Source organism: Hakea prostrata, chromosome 2 (genome assembly GCF_041222555.1).
Source record: "Hakea prostrata isolate BN-2017 chromosome 2, UWA_Hpros_2, whole genome shotgun sequence".
NCBI classification, from domain to species: domain Eukaryota; kingdom Viridiplantae; phylum Streptophyta; class Magnoliopsida; order Proteales; family Proteaceae; genus Hakea; species Hakea prostrata.
In genome coordinates, this window is record NC_142601.1 from 48768717 (window position 1) to 48788095 (window position 19379).

General features: G+C 37.6%; 1 protein-coding gene and 1 pseudogene across 2 annotated transcripts; both read left to right on the plus strand.

Moving 5' to 3' along the window:
* The first annotated feature begins 1355 nt into the window (after positions 1 to 1355).
* Positions 1356 to 3775, plus strand: LOC149024613 (putative ribose-5-phosphate isomerase 2 pseudogene; annotated as a pseudogene). Its single transcript, XR_016171664.1, has 2 exons — positions 1356 to 3047; positions 3469 to 3775. The product of XR_016171664.1 is annotated as a putative ribose-5-phosphate isomerase 2 pseudogene (transcript).
* Positions 3776 to 13825: 10050 nt separating this feature from the next.
* On the plus strand, positions 13826 to 16785 carry LOC149024614 (3-ketoacyl-CoA synthase 4). The gene has a single exon (XM_089144833.1). It carries the CDS (start codon positions 14292 to 14294, stop codon positions 15897 to 15899), a length of 1608 nt encoding a protein of 535 aa, XP_089000959.1. The 5' UTR covers positions 13826 to 14291; the 3' UTR covers positions 15900 to 16785.
* The last annotated feature ends 2594 nt before the right edge of the window (positions 16786 to 19379 follow it).

The window sequence follows — 19379 nt, forward strand, 5'->3', positions numbered from 1 at the left end:
TTTTCATAAAGTATAATTTTTTTTCTTCTTTTCATTCTTCTTTCTTTTTCCTAAATTTTTTATTCTACTAATAACAATTTAAATCTTGTTAGAATTTAGCCATTGATTTTATCAGATCTAATCATAATTATTGATTTTTTTAATCCTAAAATTTTCTCTTCAAATTTCACCTATTAATGGAAATTTAATATCGTTTAGGATTTCAGCCATCAATTTTATCCTATCTAATTGTAATTATTTAATTTTATTTTTGAATTCCCTAAACTTTCTCATAAAGTTTCGATTCTTACTAATAGCAATTTAAATTTTAAGTTTTATTAGTTGGATGTTTAAATTTCTAGCACTAATATTATTATATCTAATCATAATCATTGATTTTTTTAAAATTAATTTATGATCAACTGGGTATTTATCTCATATTTAGTTAATAGATTTCAAATCTATCTTTTTTCTTATAATTTCTCCCCCACTTTTTTTTTCCACCTTTTTCTTTAGGGCCTGTTTGGTTACATGAGTCGGGAAATTTTTTAAAGTTTTTCTCCCACAATTTTAGTCCTTACTTTATTTTAATATTTTTTTATTATTTACTTATAATTGTGGGACCGCATTGGCCCATGTATATTCGGCCCCCAACATTCAATCCTGGCTCCGCCCTGTGTCTAGAAACAATGAAAAACATTTAATATGGCTAGAAAATGATTATAATAAATATCTCGTACCAATTGCTAGAATAACATTATAAAACTCTCACTAAAAGCCCTAATGCAAAAATCTTCAAATATTCGTTAAAAAAAAAAATTCTCAAATCTCACAATGACCTTATAAAAAATATTGTAAAATACATATTCATAGTTCTTTATAAATAGATTGGCTCATGCCCTTTGCTTCTAAATCCGGACGGGTTCCGACCACACAAAACAGTGGGGCCCACGGATAAAATTAAAATTTTTTTTTCTGTTTTTTTCAAAAAGTATTTTTTATCGTGGGCCCACTGTTTTGTGTGGTCGAGAACCCATCGAGTGAGCTCATCCGGACTCTTTGTTTCCATCCCAAGAGAACTCAAAAATTGAATCATTTGGATTGCCTACTAAAAACATAAATTGATGTTTTCTATTTCAAGATTTCTTTGACAAATTTCAATTTTGAAGTTATATGAGATTTTCATCACTGAAAAACATATCTGACCTCTTTATGTTGTGCACAGGAGTGACTAATATGTCAAATAACTAGCTGAGAAACGAATATTCTTTAAATTAAGTAGGGCTAAAATATTCTTTAATATCTTGTACTAAGCGTTAATCTCAAAACTGAAACAGTTTTCTCCTTCAACTAATAACCGGATTAACTCTTGGGTGTCTAATTCAAAATCTAGGGTTTTAGATATTAGTGAGCTACCAATGGATTTAGAATTGAACCATCTTATTGGGAAGAAACCATATGATCTACTGTTGCTTTAATGGGATTATCAGAGGGATTCTCAATCAATCAAGCTATAAAATGGAAATATGAGCTTTCAGAGATGGAAATTCTCTGAAAGGCTCATCCAGCCATCATTTAAAACCTTTTCGATGATGCAGAACCTTGAACTTGACCAAACATGCGGAACCCTAGTTCCATCATCCATGAACTGAACCCCACTCTTTATACGAAAAAGAAAATCCCTCACGCTCTCAGCCGCTCAATGGACGAATATCTCTTTTTCTCTCTGTAATAATCCCAATTCGATCTTTCTTTTTCGAAAGGTCGGAAATCTAGCAAAAGGAGTGGTTCAGATCTTCTTTTCCTTCTTTGCTGTGATATCGCCTTCGCTATAAATTATTCTCTGCGTCGCCATTCGATTTTCAATTCCCGAGAGACGTTTTCTTCCCCTTCTTGGCTTCTTCTGCAACAAGGTTGCGTTGCATTCTGTTGTAATTCACACATGTTCTCTGTTAGAAACATCTTATCCTAATTCCTCTAACCCTTTCACTACCCATCCAACTGTAACCTCTTCTTCATTATCTGCTCTCACGTGTTAATCATGGCTATCGCTTTCCCTCGTTTCGTCTGTTCCGAAAGTTCTTCCACTATTGAGGAAGCTGCAGTGATGGCTTCCTCATCCTCTGTTTCTTCTCCACCTCCCCCACCTGTGTTTCTGACTCAGGACGAGTTGAAGCAAATCGCTGCCTATAGAGCTGTTGAGTTTGTTGAGTCTGGGATGGTTTTGGGTCTTGGAACAGGGTCTACGGCCAAGTATGCAGTGGAGCGCATAGGGGAGCTTCTGCGTAAGGGGAAGTTGGAGAACATTGTTGGAATACCCACTTCGAAGCAAACCCAGGACCAGGCGCTGTCATTGGGAATTCCTCTTTCGGATCTTGATTCCTACCCTACTGTTGATCTTGCCATTGATGGTGCTGATGAGGTTGATCCTTATCTCAATCTCGTCAAGGGCCGAGGTGGGTCCCTTCTCAGGGAAAAAATGATCGAGGGTGCGTGCAAGAAGTTTGTGGTTATTGTCGATGAGTCAAAGATGGTTTCCTTTTTGGGTGGTAGCCGCCTTGCCATGCCGGTGGAGATTATACCCTTCTGCTGGAAGTTCACGGCAGAGAGGTTGCAGAGGTTGTTTCAAGATTCTGGCTGCGCTGCAAAGCTTAGAACTTGCAAGAACAGTGATGAACCATTCGTGACTGATAATGCTAATTTTATTGTGGACTTGTATTTTGAAAAGGAGATTGGGGATTTAAACGTTGCTAGTGATTCGATTCTACGACTTCCAGGTGTTGTTGAGCATGGAATGTTTCTCAACATGGCCACTACTGTTATTGTTGCTGGTGGGCTTGGAGTCACAGTGAAGAACAAGTAGGCTTGGTAGACGATTGTTCTCAATTTAGTTTCCCCAAAATCAAGTTTTAGGTACTAGCTAACATACATATAATGATATAATGAAATTGGTCAAGGCTGCAGTTCGGCCTCTGAAGTTGTCGTTATTCGAATTTGTCAAAGAAAAGGATGTTTTTCCTCCAGTATCAATTTAAATAAATACTGGGGCAACTGTCCTTGAGATTTTGGTATGGTCTTGACTTTTGATAACTCAGTTCTGTCTCCTGACCATGTCTTCTGTTGTTTAACTGCCTCAATTCATGGATATCATTGAATTTTCCTTGTTTCATTTGATAAATTTAGATTGTGCTGCCCGATAGTCATCACATTTTTCCTCCCACAGTTCTCACTACCATTGATTTGTAGCTCATTAAAAATGAAAACTTAAAATTAGTTCAATTTGCCATTTACTGTTACATTATATGCTTGTACTTGATTATGCAGCTACCTGCTTGGCCTTTACCGTTGCAACTAAAGACGTCATTTCTTTCATTTCACTCTCTGAATAAACTTAATTTTATTGGTATACAAGTGCCTGAACTACATTATTTTGTTGTCTATCATTGAGCTAAGTAGTTGTTAATGAAAGAAGGAATCTTTTTTCTGTAGGTTTTTTGTTCATAGCTGATGGTTGCAGTACAGCCTGAAGGTTATTTTATAGTCTATTGGGCATTGGATTATTAATGTGCATCCACATTCAGGGTCTCATTATGTAGTTCATGTGAAAGAATATCAATGCTGTCTCTAACAGGAATCCTTCTGTTCATAATTCACTTTCAGCGTTGAAGTTTTTTATTGATAAGCATTAGTTATGTGGAGTTTTCAGCTCAAAAAACATTGAATCGCTTGTATGTGCCTCAGAATAATATTGTTGATTTCTAGAAGTAATTCATGGTAAGTGATGTAATATATAGTGATTAGGGACCCACAGGAGGGAAAGGGAGGGAAGAGGCAAAGACCCCCCAACACCCAAAACCTGGATATCATAGGGAGTCCGCCCAATATATGGTCTCAGTGTTATAGGTTTTCTTCTTTTACGTTGTTGGTGGGTCTTCTACCGACATTGGCGGGTGTACCAATTAGTTTGTTCTACATATTATGGTTTTGTAGATTGTTATTGCAAATCTGTGGACTAGAATAGTACCCGGTAGACCTTGGGACAGGCACACCTTTATCCTCCTTCCCCTCCTAAAAATGTGAAATGGTCATCAGAATTCTTGGATGTAGGTTGCTCCATATGTTACCTTGTTCTTATATGTGGAAGCCATTCTTACTCTTTAATTTGTATAGGTAGCAAATAGCAATTTCTTCTATGGAACATTGGCCAGAAGATGATAGCCTGGTGATTCTTTCCTATGGTTCAATCCTTCGCAATAAAATACATATCAAGCCAAAAAAATTTAACTATGAAAGTGTTATCTAGCTGACATTGTGGTTCTTCGACCTACAACTACTACTATATAAATACTATAATAGAGGAGGGAGAAAGAGTGTCCTGCGAGTCTTTCTTCCATGCTTTTGTATTTAAGTATGTCTGTTGTATTACATTCTTTCTGGCAATTCCTATCTGGTGTTGAAGTACTTCACATTTTGGATTTACATCTTGAATGGAGAAAGCACAATTAGCTAGCCTGGGAAAATCTGGGTTCAAATCGTTCAATATTGTTAGTAAAAAAAATTTTTTTTTTTTTCCTTTTTTTTTCTATTTTTTTTTAAAAAAATTTTTTTTTTTTTTTCCCCCGGAATTCCGCCTTTTTTTTTTTTCCCCCCAAAAAAATCTTTTTTTTTTTTTTTTTTTAAAAAAAAAAAAAAACGTTACGAAATATTGTTCAGCTAAATATCCTTAGGTGCCCCAGGGTGTCACCTTGAACTGTCATTTCCCAATTCCTCCCAGACTTAAATTCTTGAAGAACAAATTCTGGGTATATCTGGAGATCTGTTTCTTCATTAGCTGTAGCTTGAGGTGGTGTCACTCACTTTTGTGATGGACTCTTGATTCTCTACTCAGGAAGCCAGCAGCAGAGGTGTAGTTCCTGCCAGCTTCTGTACAGAAACTAGGGTTAAGAGTCTTTATTAAGTCCATGCTTACCAATCTGGATTGGTTCCAGGTATCAAAGCACTGGTGAGCCTTCTAAGGCTTCTTCTTACTGGTCTGATTTATGCATCTTCCTTTGGGTTGACTTTGTTCTTCTCATCTAAATGCTTAATTTGACATCGTCTTTTTAGGTCAACCAGATAATTTTGTTAAGCCTGCTCCGTAGACTTTGAAATTTTATGTGTTACCTACCCTACAGCACTGAGAGGCCTCCTAAGGCATCCCCATTAGTATTTAGACCTTGTCAAATGACTCAAAACGATTTGAGTTTTCCTTACCGTTGGTTAAAAGAATTTTGCCATTGTTGGGGATTAGGAAGAATGAGCATAACAGAAGAATGCCTGGAGATGTTTCTGATACAGCTCTGATATCCTTGGCTTAAGTATGACAGCTCCTAGAATATTAGAACCTTTATTTATCAATCAGTCTTACTTCCCTCCCTCAACCCTTAATATCTCATCCAGTAAGTTCCTCTTTCAATAGATTGACATTGAAGAATCCAATAATTGGATACTTTTTGTTATGCATAATTTACTTCTCTTCATTCCCTTGGGGAAGGGGAAGGGGAGAGGGGTTGCAAATTATTGATGCAAGTTTAAAAAGAATTGGATATTCATGATGTCCTAATGCCCATAATATAAATCTACCTTGGCATATTTTCCTGGAATATCTGACTTCATTACCGTTAATGATCTAATGACCTGATACATGGAATTGTTGTCTTGTCTCTGCTTTATTGTCAGCTTCCATTGCAACCTAAATTATTGATGTTCCTGTTCTACCATGTGATGGTCAGTTGTTCTATTCCTTTAATGAAATCTTATTTGATTCTTACTAAAGCTATTGCTGCTTTCTTATTAAGGAGGCCTGTCCACTCTCTGCATCTATTTGTTCCATTTTACTGTCGTTGGTGGAAATTATTTTGGAATCTCCCAAGTTCATACTAAGTCTTCAGTATTTAGTTGAAGAGTCATTAATGATGGTTAGCCTGACATTTTTTTGCCTGCACTTGCTCTCATGGTGTTACTAAAATTATCTGGTCCTTGTGTCTAGGATTGCAAACTCAAAGCGATTTCTGGTATTTCCATTCTGGTTGTATTTTTCTTGTTTTTGATTGAATTATTTCTCTAAGATTCAGAATGGCTTTGTAGAGCCCTTGCGATCTCCCTAAACTTCGTCAGTATTTGCTGTAATAATAGTCTCTGGTTCCTTTACTGCTGTTTCAACCTTTCATTGCATCATGATAGGATCTCTGATTCTTATAACAGTTCCCAAGTTAACCTGAAACTCTCTAATCTAGTTTCACTAACAACTTACTTTTCATTATTAGATCTCAGCACATTGCCTACTATGGTCAATGTAGTTATTCTATGCAATATGTTTACTTTGATTCATCTGGGAAGCTCGATCAACTTTTATGAAGAACAGATTTTCATTAGATGGAGCATATGGTCAGGTAAGTAACACTGAAGCAGGGGAGGAGTATATCTTTAAGGGCTAACTGCTACTGGGTCATAACTAAGTCAATAGAAATATGGACTGATGGAACCAGGTCTTAAATCTATGCAACCCTTGATTAATTTTTGAGGGAGAGTTTATGCATTTAAGGAGAAGATCCTCAGATTTGAACTCTCGACCAATAATTTGTTAGGGTTTGTCTTTTATCCACTGAGCCAATGTCTATAACTTCCCCAAGGGTGGTCCCAAATTATTTCCCTGTGCATGGTGTGATGGCCTGAATCTTGTGACCGCGTATTCCTGGAGTTTCCTTTTGTTAAAATTTTTTGAAGAGCAGAAAGAAGCTCGACAGAACTCTCATTTTATGTTATAGAAGTTGTAAAGACAAGTTCGTTAGAACTCTCATTATATGTTATTTTTTCTTCTGGTTCCTATGGATCGCGTGGATCTTCAAGTTAACTGGAACAGGGCAAGAAGCCCAAGGAGGTTTTGATGAATTCCAGAGCACTTCAAATGTTATGCTACACGGCAGGAATATCAGCATGACATATGCCAATGTACAGCTCATGGCTTTTGGCCCCAAAAATTTGTTTGACAATAAACTGTCAAGTTGTATATAATTAACAATTACAGAGAATGCTAGAGCAGAGGAGTGTTTTGGGATTCATCAGCAAGGGTGATAGGGGTGTTTCCTTGCTCTCTTGGGATTTTGATAAATTTTGAAGCTTAGCCAGAAGATTAGAATGGGTACAGGTGCTGGGGCTAAATAAATTAAGGATTGAGTGCTTTTGTATGGGGTGCCGATGGCTTTGACTCAGAAGAAAAATCTCCCATGGTTCATGATTCAAAGGTGGTTTGTGTGTTTAGGCGTTTCTTGAAGGTATTGGGTAGGAGGTTTCATAGTGTTATAGGGAGACAAACACAAGGGCAGATTACTTAGTAACTTTAACAGCAACAAGAGAGATTGTCAAGCGATAATGTATGGCCAGAAACGATTTGAATTGAATTTCATAGGGATAGCAGCAGGTTTGTTAAGGTTTAGATTTTTGTGACAGGGCTGTGGTTCTTTCTCTTCTCTCTTTGGCTTTAGGGTTTTTTTTTTTTTTTTTTAGAAGAAAAGAGACATTGTATTACTTAAAAGCACTTACAAATATTAGTTTGCATACCGCTACATTCTACTACTAGATTAGTTGCCACTAGGGCTAAATTACTAACCCAATGATGGAGCACTGGGGATGGAAATGCATCAAATTTAATTGTTTAATTGTGTTGTCCTAGCAATTTGCATTAAGTTAGATATTACATGTAGAGGCCAAAAAGTAGTTCCAAGCTTGGGTAAGAGATTTGGTAATGCTGGATGTGTACTTCATATTTCTCCCAATTCTATCTTTTGATCCTTTGCTGCTACAATTCCTACGTGTAAACCAAAAAGTGTTGCCTCCAATTCATCTTCTGTTTTTAGGTTGCCAAAATTGATGATCCATATATGTCCATCTAGTGCGAGTCCCATGCTCTATCATGCAACTTTCACCGTTTGTTAAAAATCCTTGCACGCATTAACACAAAATTAATATTATGTGGTATAAATGGGCAAATGTGCTCTTCTACACAATTAGATAAGTTAGTATCATGAAGTGTGGCATTTTGTGTTGTATAAGGGTCTTCATTCATATTATCTTGTAGCTGCAGTGCTACAATCCATCGACCTACTCGAGAAAGTACTATCAGTGGGTTGGACCTCTTTTATGTAAATACCCACGAGTTCTTTTCTTACCATATGAAATAACAAGTGATTATAAAAGTTGAGGAAAAAGCAGGTAGCCTTAGACTTATCCATTCAAGAACGGAAGTTCTGACACATGTTCAAGAGAGATGTATCGTTCCAATTCTCCATTCATAATCCTAAAGGTCCAGCGGAGTGAATTCTTTTTGTCTAGTTACATGAGACAAAAATATGCCAAATGGTTTTAATTCTGTTCCCACATAATACACAGTTAGGTTGGATATTTGTCCATTGAGCAAGTGTGGCTTTGACGGGTAGCCTTGCATGCAAAACACGCCAAAAAAAATACTTTTAATTTTGGGTGAATTTATATTTTTCACAAAAACTGATCTGCCTTTGGTAGAGATCGCGCTTTAAGTATCGCGTGAAGAGCTAATTTAACCAAAAAATTCCCCATTCGGGAATAGCCTCTTTGGCTTCAGTTGTGGCTAGGTCAGTATCCTCAGTTCGTACAGTTTCAACTTAAGTTTTTTTTTACTTACTTTCTGAAAATGAAAATGAACTTTCAATAGGAGAAATAAATAAAATTCTGAAAAAAAATACCAACAATCCATTTTGAAATGGTTAATGATATATTAGTTTTTTTTTTGGTCAAAAAATGATATATTAGTTGCCGTATAACTTAAAATTATGAAACCTTACAAAGGAAACATTGAAAGGGTTGACAAAGGATGATTATTTAAGAAAAATCTGAAGTCTTGACTTTGACTTCACATACTCTTCGAATCACTAGCATTAGGTTGCTGAAGTGAAGAGCCTCTCTTTCTTCAACACAAAAATGATAAACCCATCTCTCTCTTTCTCTCCCACTTATATACATAAAACTTTAATTGTAATCAACAATGGAAATATGTTAGCACGTTAAAGAAGGCAACTCCCTAATGATCTCCTATCTTCCATCTATGTGAGTTTGGATCCGGATTTTGTGTTGACTGGTCAAAGGGCACTTGTTTATATTCAATTTTGATTTTTCACATCAATCGAATTCATGTTGCATCATTGATGACATATTAAAGTTTTAAAAATTGAATAAGAAAACATAATTTTTGGAAAAATTATTCAAAAATCACAATGAGGGGTGTATATTTCCTTTCTTAATAAGACAAAGAGAGTGTGAGATCAAGAATTTGAATCTCCTTGGAAAGAATTCAAAGTTCATATTATAAACAATATATCTACAAAGACGAGTCTATGATTTGAACTTTCTCTATGAAATGTTCTTATGAATGAATTTATCTTTAAATTATACATTTCGTATTGTAGCATCTCTTATAGCTATAACAACACATGTGCTATAGAGTATCATCCATTTGCTTTTCATTTTTTTTTTGGGAAGCTAAAAGGGCGCCTATACAAGCATTAGCCGCGACTACCGGCGCAAGCGCCCCGCTACGGAGTCCCAGCGGAGTCCCATCGGAGGTCTACAAGCATTAGCCCTGTGCACTACTAGCGCAAGCACTGGCCCAGTTAGCGGAGCCCCACCGGAGGTCTAGTATAGTCCACAGAAGCCTTTATGACTCATGCCTAAGCCAAAGAGCACACAACTGTCCAATGCAAGAAACAGAGGAGCAAGGGGATTTAAACCTGAGACATGATGTTTATCAAACCACTTGGGAGTGAGCCTGAGACCACTAGACCACCCCCGGTGGTTGCTTTTCCATTTTTCAAAGCAACCCAAAATAATGATGTTAAAAATTTGCTAACTTTTTTACCCAAAACAAGTAAGAACCTTAAAAAAGAAAAAGAAAAAGAAAAGAAGGAATATATGCCAACTTACCTTCACAAAATTATTATGAATCCAACTAATTTGAAAACGGATTCTAACAAAAAACATATAAAATTACAAGTGATCTTTTCGTCTTGTTTCGTTATACAGAAAACTCTCCACAACAAGTTTCTTGGCTCCACAGCTTAATTTTAATATTGCACTTCCCAGATCAGAAAGGATTTTTAATCACATACCAAAAAAACTTAACTTTAGAGAATTAACTTTTCAAACACTTCATTTGATCATACTTTCCTAACTATACTTTGCTTTGCAACGATTTTTGTTTAATAAATCAAAATCTTCGAGATTACTTGAAGCCATTGCATGAAATAGAATTCAACCTGAATTGATATGAGAAGAATCATTGCATGAAATAATATTTTGCTAAGATTGATTTGAGGAGAATTCATTTATAGAATTAGAATAAATTCTTGATTTCTAGAAGTCTAGTGTGTCTCTTAATAAGTCAAAGAACTTGTGGTTTTGATTTAACGTCGAACCCATGACCTCTCCACTGAGAAGTATGGATTTGTACCACTCAACCAATCCTGCATTGGCCGGTTGAGTTAAGTTGGTGTTGGGATGAAATCCCAAAAGGTTATCATTAGATGAAAATGAAAGTTATAAATGATCGTTGGTTAACTTGTCTAAGTCATAGTAAATAGCAATTAATAAATAAAAATTCATTTGTGCAATGTAAATTTTATATAATAAATCTAGGAATAATTACTATTGCCCCATTCTACTTTAGTTTTATTACTAATCAAACATCTTTTTTATGTAATTATAGATGCCCGGGTCACTTTTAATGGTGTTAAGTGGTTGTTAATATCAAATATGTAATGTCTATTTTGCCTTTCATAAATTTTTTTTAAAGCCTTTATTAAAATTAAGAAGTTAAAAATATGACATTATCCCCATTTACAAAACTATATTGAATGTCAATTATATATTTAAAATCAATATGGTTTTTGTGGGACCTCACACTTATGGTTGTTGAAATTTTCATGTTCTACTTAAAATTTTCATAATCACAATGGTGGAAGTTTTATCAACAAATTAGGCATATAAAATGCTAATTGATGAAAAAAATTTGGTAACATGTATAATCATATATTAGATGATTTTCAATTTCCAACTTCAAATTACATTTGATATTTAATAATATTTTAGTTTCTATTTTAAGTTTTATTTAATCATATATTTTCTTTATTTGGAGATTTCATTTTAGTGAACAAAAATCAAATCTTTCGTTTATTCGGTGGTTTCTTTTTTAGAAAATAAAACTTAATTTTTTCCCATAGTTAATTAAAGGTAGTATATATATATATATGTACTTTTTTTTTGGATATGAGGTTCATTTGGGCCAGCTTACGCACACCACGACTACATCCTCAAGGGAGCTTTTTATATAATTAATGCCGCCGAATGGGTGCGAGCCCAAGCCCTCCCCTAGGGAGGTTGGACTTTTAACCGCTTTACTAACCCATCATTGGCATTAAAGATAGTATTTATAACTTAACAAAAGAGTAAATAAGTAAAGAGATAAATGTAGGAATATTTTTTGGGTTTTGAAAAAAATATATAGATATCACATCATCAGTAAACTAATGGACTTAACAATAGGGAGCATTAATAATTTTAGACAAAGTTAAAAGTTAGATTAACAATTTTAAAAAGTACAGAGAATAAAATAGTAATAAAATCAAATTATAAGGGGGCAAGAGTAATTGAGTCCAGATTTGCGACCCCGAAATACAGAGCCCAGGGTGGATGATGGGAGTTTTTTTTTTTTTTTAATATTTTTTAGTTGTGGGACCCACTGATTTTGTGGTGGTAAAACCGTCGGGCTGATTTTGTGGTGGTAAAACCGTCGGGGAGCACCACAAAAACTCTGTGCTCCCCGACGAAGGTGATGATTTGGATTCAGAGTAACTATCCCATAAATCTATTAAGTTAAAGATCCGTTCAAAAGTGACATTTACCTTCTTTTAGTATAGAATTCAAGAGTTACGTAGATACATTTCTAATTGCCATATTATATATAATGGTATTCCCTTGGAGTTACGTAGATACATTTTTAATTGCCATATTATATTTATAATGGTATTCCCTTTCACTATGTACCTTTCAGGAATCAAATATGCATAACCTAGATATTGATGTTTTTGTTCATTTATGTTGAAATGACTTCTACCTAATATTAAAACTACATATTGATGTTCATAAAATTCAACATTTTTTATATTTTTCTTTTAAATATATATATTTTTTTGTAGAGTCTGAAGCTAGGATGATTGCTGATGGGGAAAAAATAATAACAGTTAATTGAGTCGGACCATGGTCGATTCGATCATTTTGGTCCGGACCGGTTCAAGAATTAAAACCAGATGTATCGTAAGCATCAAGAAACTCAACAGTTATAGAAGGAGATGTGATCCGATCAAATTCGGGTTTAGAAGGAAAAAAGTGGAAAAACCCACATGAAGGTCATGGGCACACCAATGAGATATAAATCTTCAATCTGATCTTCTTCTTAATTTGACTGGTCCACTTTGCCCTTCTGAGGGCTTTTCGTACACGACTCTGAAATCCCCACACCTGTACACTACGCACTCTCCCCAAAATGGGAAGGGAAGTTAAGTAAAAAGATATTCTCGCTTTCTCAAGGCCCACTGGGGCCCATTATAGGCCCATTTCCCCATTCCAGCTCGAATAGAGTAGTAGGCTCCTCGAGATTCCATGGAAAATGACAGAACCCTGACGACCCAAACGGTCCAACCGAGGTCTCGACTTTTACACCATAGACCGGTTTGACCGTTTCCTATCTGGTTTCCCAAAAAAATAGTACACCCAGGGCACGACCTACCATAATCCGCACGTGCACTATTGAAATCCACTAAGCATGACGTCACGCATATGCCACCCCGCTCAGTACACCCTCTCGCACGTGCGAAAGTGAAACGTAGTCACGTACAAGTAATTATGAATCGTCATCATCACATTTTCAGTTGCTTTGCCGATTCGTCCGAGTTAGAATTACACGAATCAGACGGACAAACTGGTCCGGTCTAAGGACCAGACCAAAATCGAGCAGACCAGTTTGGATTTTTTTTATTGCATGGTCAAAGGATCTTGATACCATTATTGAGTATATTCTTATTGTCATTGACTCTTATGATTAACTTTGTGATTAATCCTAAGATGATTTACCGTATCATGACTAGCTTTGTTACTCTGGGTCCTACGGTCCTACCTACCGTTCTACTGGCAACTACTAGGCTGCCCCGGTCGGGTTGGTTCTTTGGTCCAACCCGAACTCTAGTTTGCAATCTTTGTATTAAAAATAAGCCGACCGGGAATATTCGTAACCCAAAGTCGTGAAGTACTTGATTCCTCACATCCAAACACAGGCTTTGGGCCGTCTGACAAAGCCAAGTGACCACGACTGTGCCAGCAGTGCAATGTGATATTGACAACCTTATGGAACTCTCCGGTGAGTCCAACCCCTATCCTTCTCGCAGCTATTCGCACTCTCCAAACGTTGACCTAATTAATGCTTTCACCCCCATCTACCATGTATCGTCTTGCCCCCATGGAAGTGAAATGACAAATTGAGCCCCAGGTTGCCTTTTGTAACAGAACTGGTTGCGTTTGGTTCGTCGTAGAAGAAAGGAATTTCCAATGGTTTTCTCTCACTCTCTGTCTCTCTTTTCATTTATTTATTTTCGTTGAAAATAATTTTATCTCACCCAGACCCAGTCAGCCTCACGAGTTACAGATAGAAGTAGATATTAAACAATTCAATGTGTAGGTAATAATTTATGGAGACCTCCTTTATTGTGATCTCAACTCCCAATCAATCGAAAATCATTTACGAAAAAAACAACTCCCAATCCATCGAAAGTCATTTATACCCTACCATTGCGGAGATAACAGGATCGATTGAGTCGTCTTTCTTTCTCAGACACCAGAGGGAACGTCTCTTCAACTTTACAAGGTTTCTTCACTGACCAGATCACAGAGACAAACCCCTTCTCAGTACAATCTATTCGATTCTGTCCATGTCTCAGTTCTTCAAGCTTCTCCCTCTCTCTCTCTAGTTTTTACTGGATTTCTGTATTTCTGTAATTTTTGAATTCGGTCGTATTTGAAGTTTGAATTAGTAAAATGAGTTGCTTAGCTAAGTTTTTTTGTTTCTTTCCTTTAGAATACTCCAATTGATATATAAAACCAATTCCACTCCCACTTCTGACAGGATTTTGCGGGTCTCTGAGATTCATACAATCTTGTCTGCCAGTGTGTCGTCGTGTTAGGCTTGGGAGACCATGGGAGGAGGAGGAGGAGGAGGCGGCGGCGGAGCAGCTCAAGATGAACAGAGCAACGGTTCTTCTGCAGCTGCTGCTGCTGCTGCAGCAGGAGTTAGTGGTGGCGCCTCCACCGGAGTTCAGATCCAGCCTAGTCGGAGGTTGCCGGATTTCTTGCAGAGTGTGAATCTGAAGTATGTCAAGTTGGGTTATCATTACTTGATCACTCATCTGTTAACCTTATGTCTTATCCCTCTCATGGTCGTGATCGCGATCGAGGCCGCTCAGATGAACCCTGAAGATGTTCGTCAACTCTGGCTCCACCTTCAGTACAACCTTGTCAGCGTCATCATCTGCTCTGCCTTCCTTGTTTCTGGCACTACTGTTTACATCATGACTCGCCCTCGCCCTGTCTACCTCGTGGATTACTCTTGCTACCTGCCTCCTTCTCGGCTCCAGGCTCCATTCCACCGATTTATGGAGCACTCTAGACTTGCCGGGGACTTCGACGAGTCGTCCCTCGAGTTCCAGCGGAAGATCCTTGAACGTTCCGGCCTAGGCGAAGAGACCTATGTTCCAGAAGCTATGCATTACCTCCCTCCTCAACCCTCCATGGCTGCTGCTCGTGAAGAGGCGGAGCAAGTCATGTTTGGTGCTATCGACAATCTCTTTCTCAATACCTCTATTAAACCCAAGGATATTGGGATTTTGGTTGTGAATTGTAGCCTTTTCAATCCGACGCCTTCGCTTTCCGCCATGATCGTCAACAAGTATAAATTGAGGGGGAATATCCGGAGCTTTAATTTGGGTGGGATGGGTTGTAGTGCTGGAGTCATTGCCGTTGACCTTGCTAAAGATATGCTCCAAGTGCATCGTAACACTTACGCGGTCGTCGTCAGCACAGAAAACATAACCCAGAACTGGTACTTCGGAAACAAGAAATCGATGTTGATACCCAATTGCTTGTTCCGCGTTGGTGGTTCCGCTGTTCTGCTCTCCAACAAGGCCCGCGATAGGAGAAGGGCAAAATACAAGCTTGTCCATGTTGTTCGAACCCACAAAGGGGCTGATGACAAGGCATTTCGATGTGTTTATCAGGAGCAAGATGATGGAGGTAAAGTTGGGGTTTCTCTGTCCAAGGATCTAATGGCCATCGCTGGAGGGGCCCTTAAGACTAACATCACCACCTTGGGCCCGCTCGTCCTCCCAATTAGTGAGCAGCTTCTGTTCTTCGCCACTCTGGTTGCCAAGAAACTGTTCAATGCCAAAGTCAAACCTTACATCCCTGACTTTAAGCTTGCTTTCCATCATTTCTGCATACATGCTGGTGGAAGGGCTGTGATTGATGAGCTGGAGAAGAATTTGCAGCTGCTGCCCATACATGTTGAGGCTTCTCGGATGGCTCTCCACCGATTTGGAAACACTTCCTCCAGCTCGATATGGTATGAGTTGGCCTATATTGAAGCCAAGGGGAGGATGCGAAAGGGTCAACGTGTCTGGCAGATTGCTTTTGGGAGTGGTTTTAAGTGTAACAGTGCAGTATGGGAAGCACTCCGCAGTGTCAAGCCATCCCCCAAGAGCCCATGGGAAGATTGCATTGATAGGTATCCAGTGAAACTAGTCGCATAAATCAACCACAGCTGGATTAGAGACCCTCATTCAGTTTGCCAGGACAATAGTTTCAGATACATTAGATTCTGTCTCACTACTTTATTCATGAGGTCCTTTTATTTATTTGACCATGAAAGTCATAATGTTACCTCCTCTGTTGTTTCTGTTTCTCGTGTCTGTATGCCTCGAGCTCTTATGATTTATTCATGAACTGGTATTCTTGTACTATAATGCTTTGGGATTTTTCAACCATAAAGTATTTATCTGAAGATTCAATCCTTTGTTGAAATCTTGTTCTGAAACTAATTTTGGTGTGCATGTCCATAGTTATTGAGCAGAGAACTTTTGTGATGTTAAGCCAAATTTTGCCATGTCTATAGGTAACAGCAGTAACTGATTCTCTATAGAACCTTGTGTGAGTAGAACTATTTGTAAGATTGGAACCATCATTATGAATTCAATGACCACGTTGTAATATTTTTCTTTGGGGCCAAATCATTGTAAATTGAATGACACGGAAACATGCAGACAGAAAAATTGTGCTACTAAAAGGAGAAACAACCCGACTTGATACAATTGCCTGTTAATTGTTTAAGAAAGTGAGAGACACTTTCCCTCCTACAATTACCATTTTCCATGACCTTCTTCGTGGGGCTGTTGGCTATGTAGATAAACCCGTAGGCCACAATGAATTTTGGAATTACACTGTAACTGAGGAGATGATTGCAGAAGTTCATGCTATATAGGGACCAAAATGCTTAAGGTCCTTCCAGCTTATGAATATCTCATTCAACTAGAGTCTGAATTCTGTAATTTCAAGTGCAGAGAAATTGACCAAAAGTGAGGCAGGTAGGAGATCCCTCCTTTCATGCTACATATGGAAGTACATTAGTTTTGAGTTTGCTCTGAGTAAAATATGGTTTTTGCTTTTGACTACAGGTTGCTTCTTGGTCTCTTGTGCCAGACTTCTTTGTTCTGCTCTGTTCTGTGGTAAAACTGTTGGTCACAACAGGAAAAAGTAGAGTGCAGAGTTTTGAGATTTCAATTGGTTGTAGCAGTATTATCTTCTCTTCAATCTCATCAATCTTTCTATACCAAGGACTTGGAAAGAAAATCCCTGTGTAAGGCAATTTCAGTATTATAATGGCATGTATAGGTCATTCATCTTTTTGTGGAGTACTGCTGGTTTCATTCACATGCTGGTTGCATCTTTCATGGATCCTTTGCCATATAAAATCTCAGCAACAGATTCACCCAGCAGTGGTTCTCCACTAGCAGCATACCTAGTCCACACTTTTCAATTCATGCCAAATAAGAACATCTGCATCTACTGCATCTATCAACATCATGAATCTGGAACAGATTACCTGCATATTTTATTCCTATATTAGTATGTTAATGGCATCAATGAGGACTTCAATAAAATCTGTATTTATGGCAATTTCCGTATTATAATTTGGCATGTATAGCTCATTCAATTTGTTGATGGAGTATTGCTGGTGTCATTCATTTACTGATTGCATTTTCCATGAATCCTCCACAATATAGATCTGTAGCACTTCAGCAGCAGATTCCACCCACCAATGACTCTCCACTAGCAGTACTACTAATCTGCAATTTTCTGCATCTATTAACATCGGAACATATTACCTTCAGATTTATATTCCTGAATGGTCTTCACTTGCAGCTCAGTGATCTTTAATTTTGTAATTTTCTAGTCTAGTTTGAACCTGGCAAATGTGTGTTTCAAAGTTTTTGCCTGTAGCAACCAAGATGTACTCTTAATGTTTCGGGGCATTGGCTCTCCCTGTAAGGTCCTTTAACCGTTATTTGGGGCTGATCCAGGCTTCTCATTTTCTGTGGTGAGAGGTGTATAATTCTGGGTTTTTATATCTTGCCTCTTGATCTGCCATTGGATCATTATAAGTTTCAGTGGTTTGGAGAGTTCTCAGAGTCCAGATCTGCGACAAGTCCTCCCTGGATGCTTTCCGGCACAGAATACGGGGGGCCACAGGGTATTGCTGTGGGTCCCGCCCCTCTTAATTTGTTTGCTTGTGGGCCCCACCCAAGTTTGTGGCTGAGAAGTGTCCAGGCAGCACAAAGTGCTCCCTGACAGGGGAGATGATCCAGACTCGTTCTCATATACTTATGGGATTCTATATTTAACCCAAAGTTGAGCATCATTGAAGTTGTTTTTCTACTGCAGCAATATTTCTGCTGGTTTTATTGGTGGTGTCCGCTTTATACTGTTATCAATCTTACATACTGTGCATATTATTTTGCTTGGTGATTTCACTGAGATGTTAAGGGCCATTCCATTGTTCTTCATTGGAGCCTAACAGATCAGAAATCACTGCTGGTTTCTGCGGTCAAAACTGACATGAAGTTCCCCCATCTGAGTGTCCTTTTCTGTAATTATAGATTGGTTATATCTCTGTATGAGCACCACTGGTTGCCTGATAAATATTGGCTCTAACTTTTTCGTGGATTGGTTGCTGGTCTATTGTACGACCAGTTATGATGTATTGTGCTGAATGTTGGGCTGTTAAGAAACATCATATAGATTAATTTAGTATAGCAGAAATGAAGATGCTAAGATGGATGAAGGCAAAACTATGAACGATAAAGTAAGGAATAATCATATTAGAGCTGTTTGTGATTAACTCCAATAACTGATAAGTTACGAGAAGATTGATTGAGGTGGCATGTTCGCGCTCAACAAAGGCCCTTAAAGACCACTGTATGGAGAAGTGATTTAATCCAAATTGAAGGAATTAGAAGAATTAGGGGCAGACCTAAGATAACCTTAGGAGAAGTGATGAGAAAGGATATGCAATAGCTTGAACCTTGTATTTTGCCTCAAATAGAGCTGATTGGCAGGCAAGAATTCATGTAGCTGAGCCATTTAGTTGGAACAAGGCTTGTTTTGATGTTATTGCGCTGTTGCTGGTCTGTGATATGGTTTGTAGACTGTTCTAGTCTACCATAGTTCATATATCATATTTTGCTAGTCTACCATATGCCATATGATTCCCTTTGTTTGGAAGAAAAGGAGGATCTTGACAAAATAGATGAAACAAAAGAGATCAGAGTGAATGAAAATTGAAAGGCTAAGTTGGAATAATACTGTATAATTTGTCCTGGTGTAGTGCTACCTATGAAAGGTGAGGTTGGTTATTTTCATTTCATATTTGAATAGTCTTATTATCTAATCGTGCTGTCTTCTCATGTAAATGTTTATTATTATTTGTTTGTGTCATATGCTCATGTGGTTGGCATTCATGGCAGACCTTATGTTGTCATGTGGTTGCTGTGAATTTCTTCTGGTTGCTGTGTTCTGCATTCACAGCAACCTTATGTTGTCATCTTTGTGATTATTACTACTTGCCTACTTTGAGAAGGCTTATAATGTAATTGTTGTTATGATATTCTGGTGTGTGACTGGTATTTTCAGCTGATTAATTTGTTCTCTGCTGTCTGAATTTATTCAACAATAGA

Coding starts and splice junctions, on each gene's coding strand:
- LOC149024614 (XM_089144833.1), top strand. CDS start 14,292: ATGGGAGGAGGAGGAGGAGGAGGCGGCGGCGGAGCAGCTCAAGATGAA.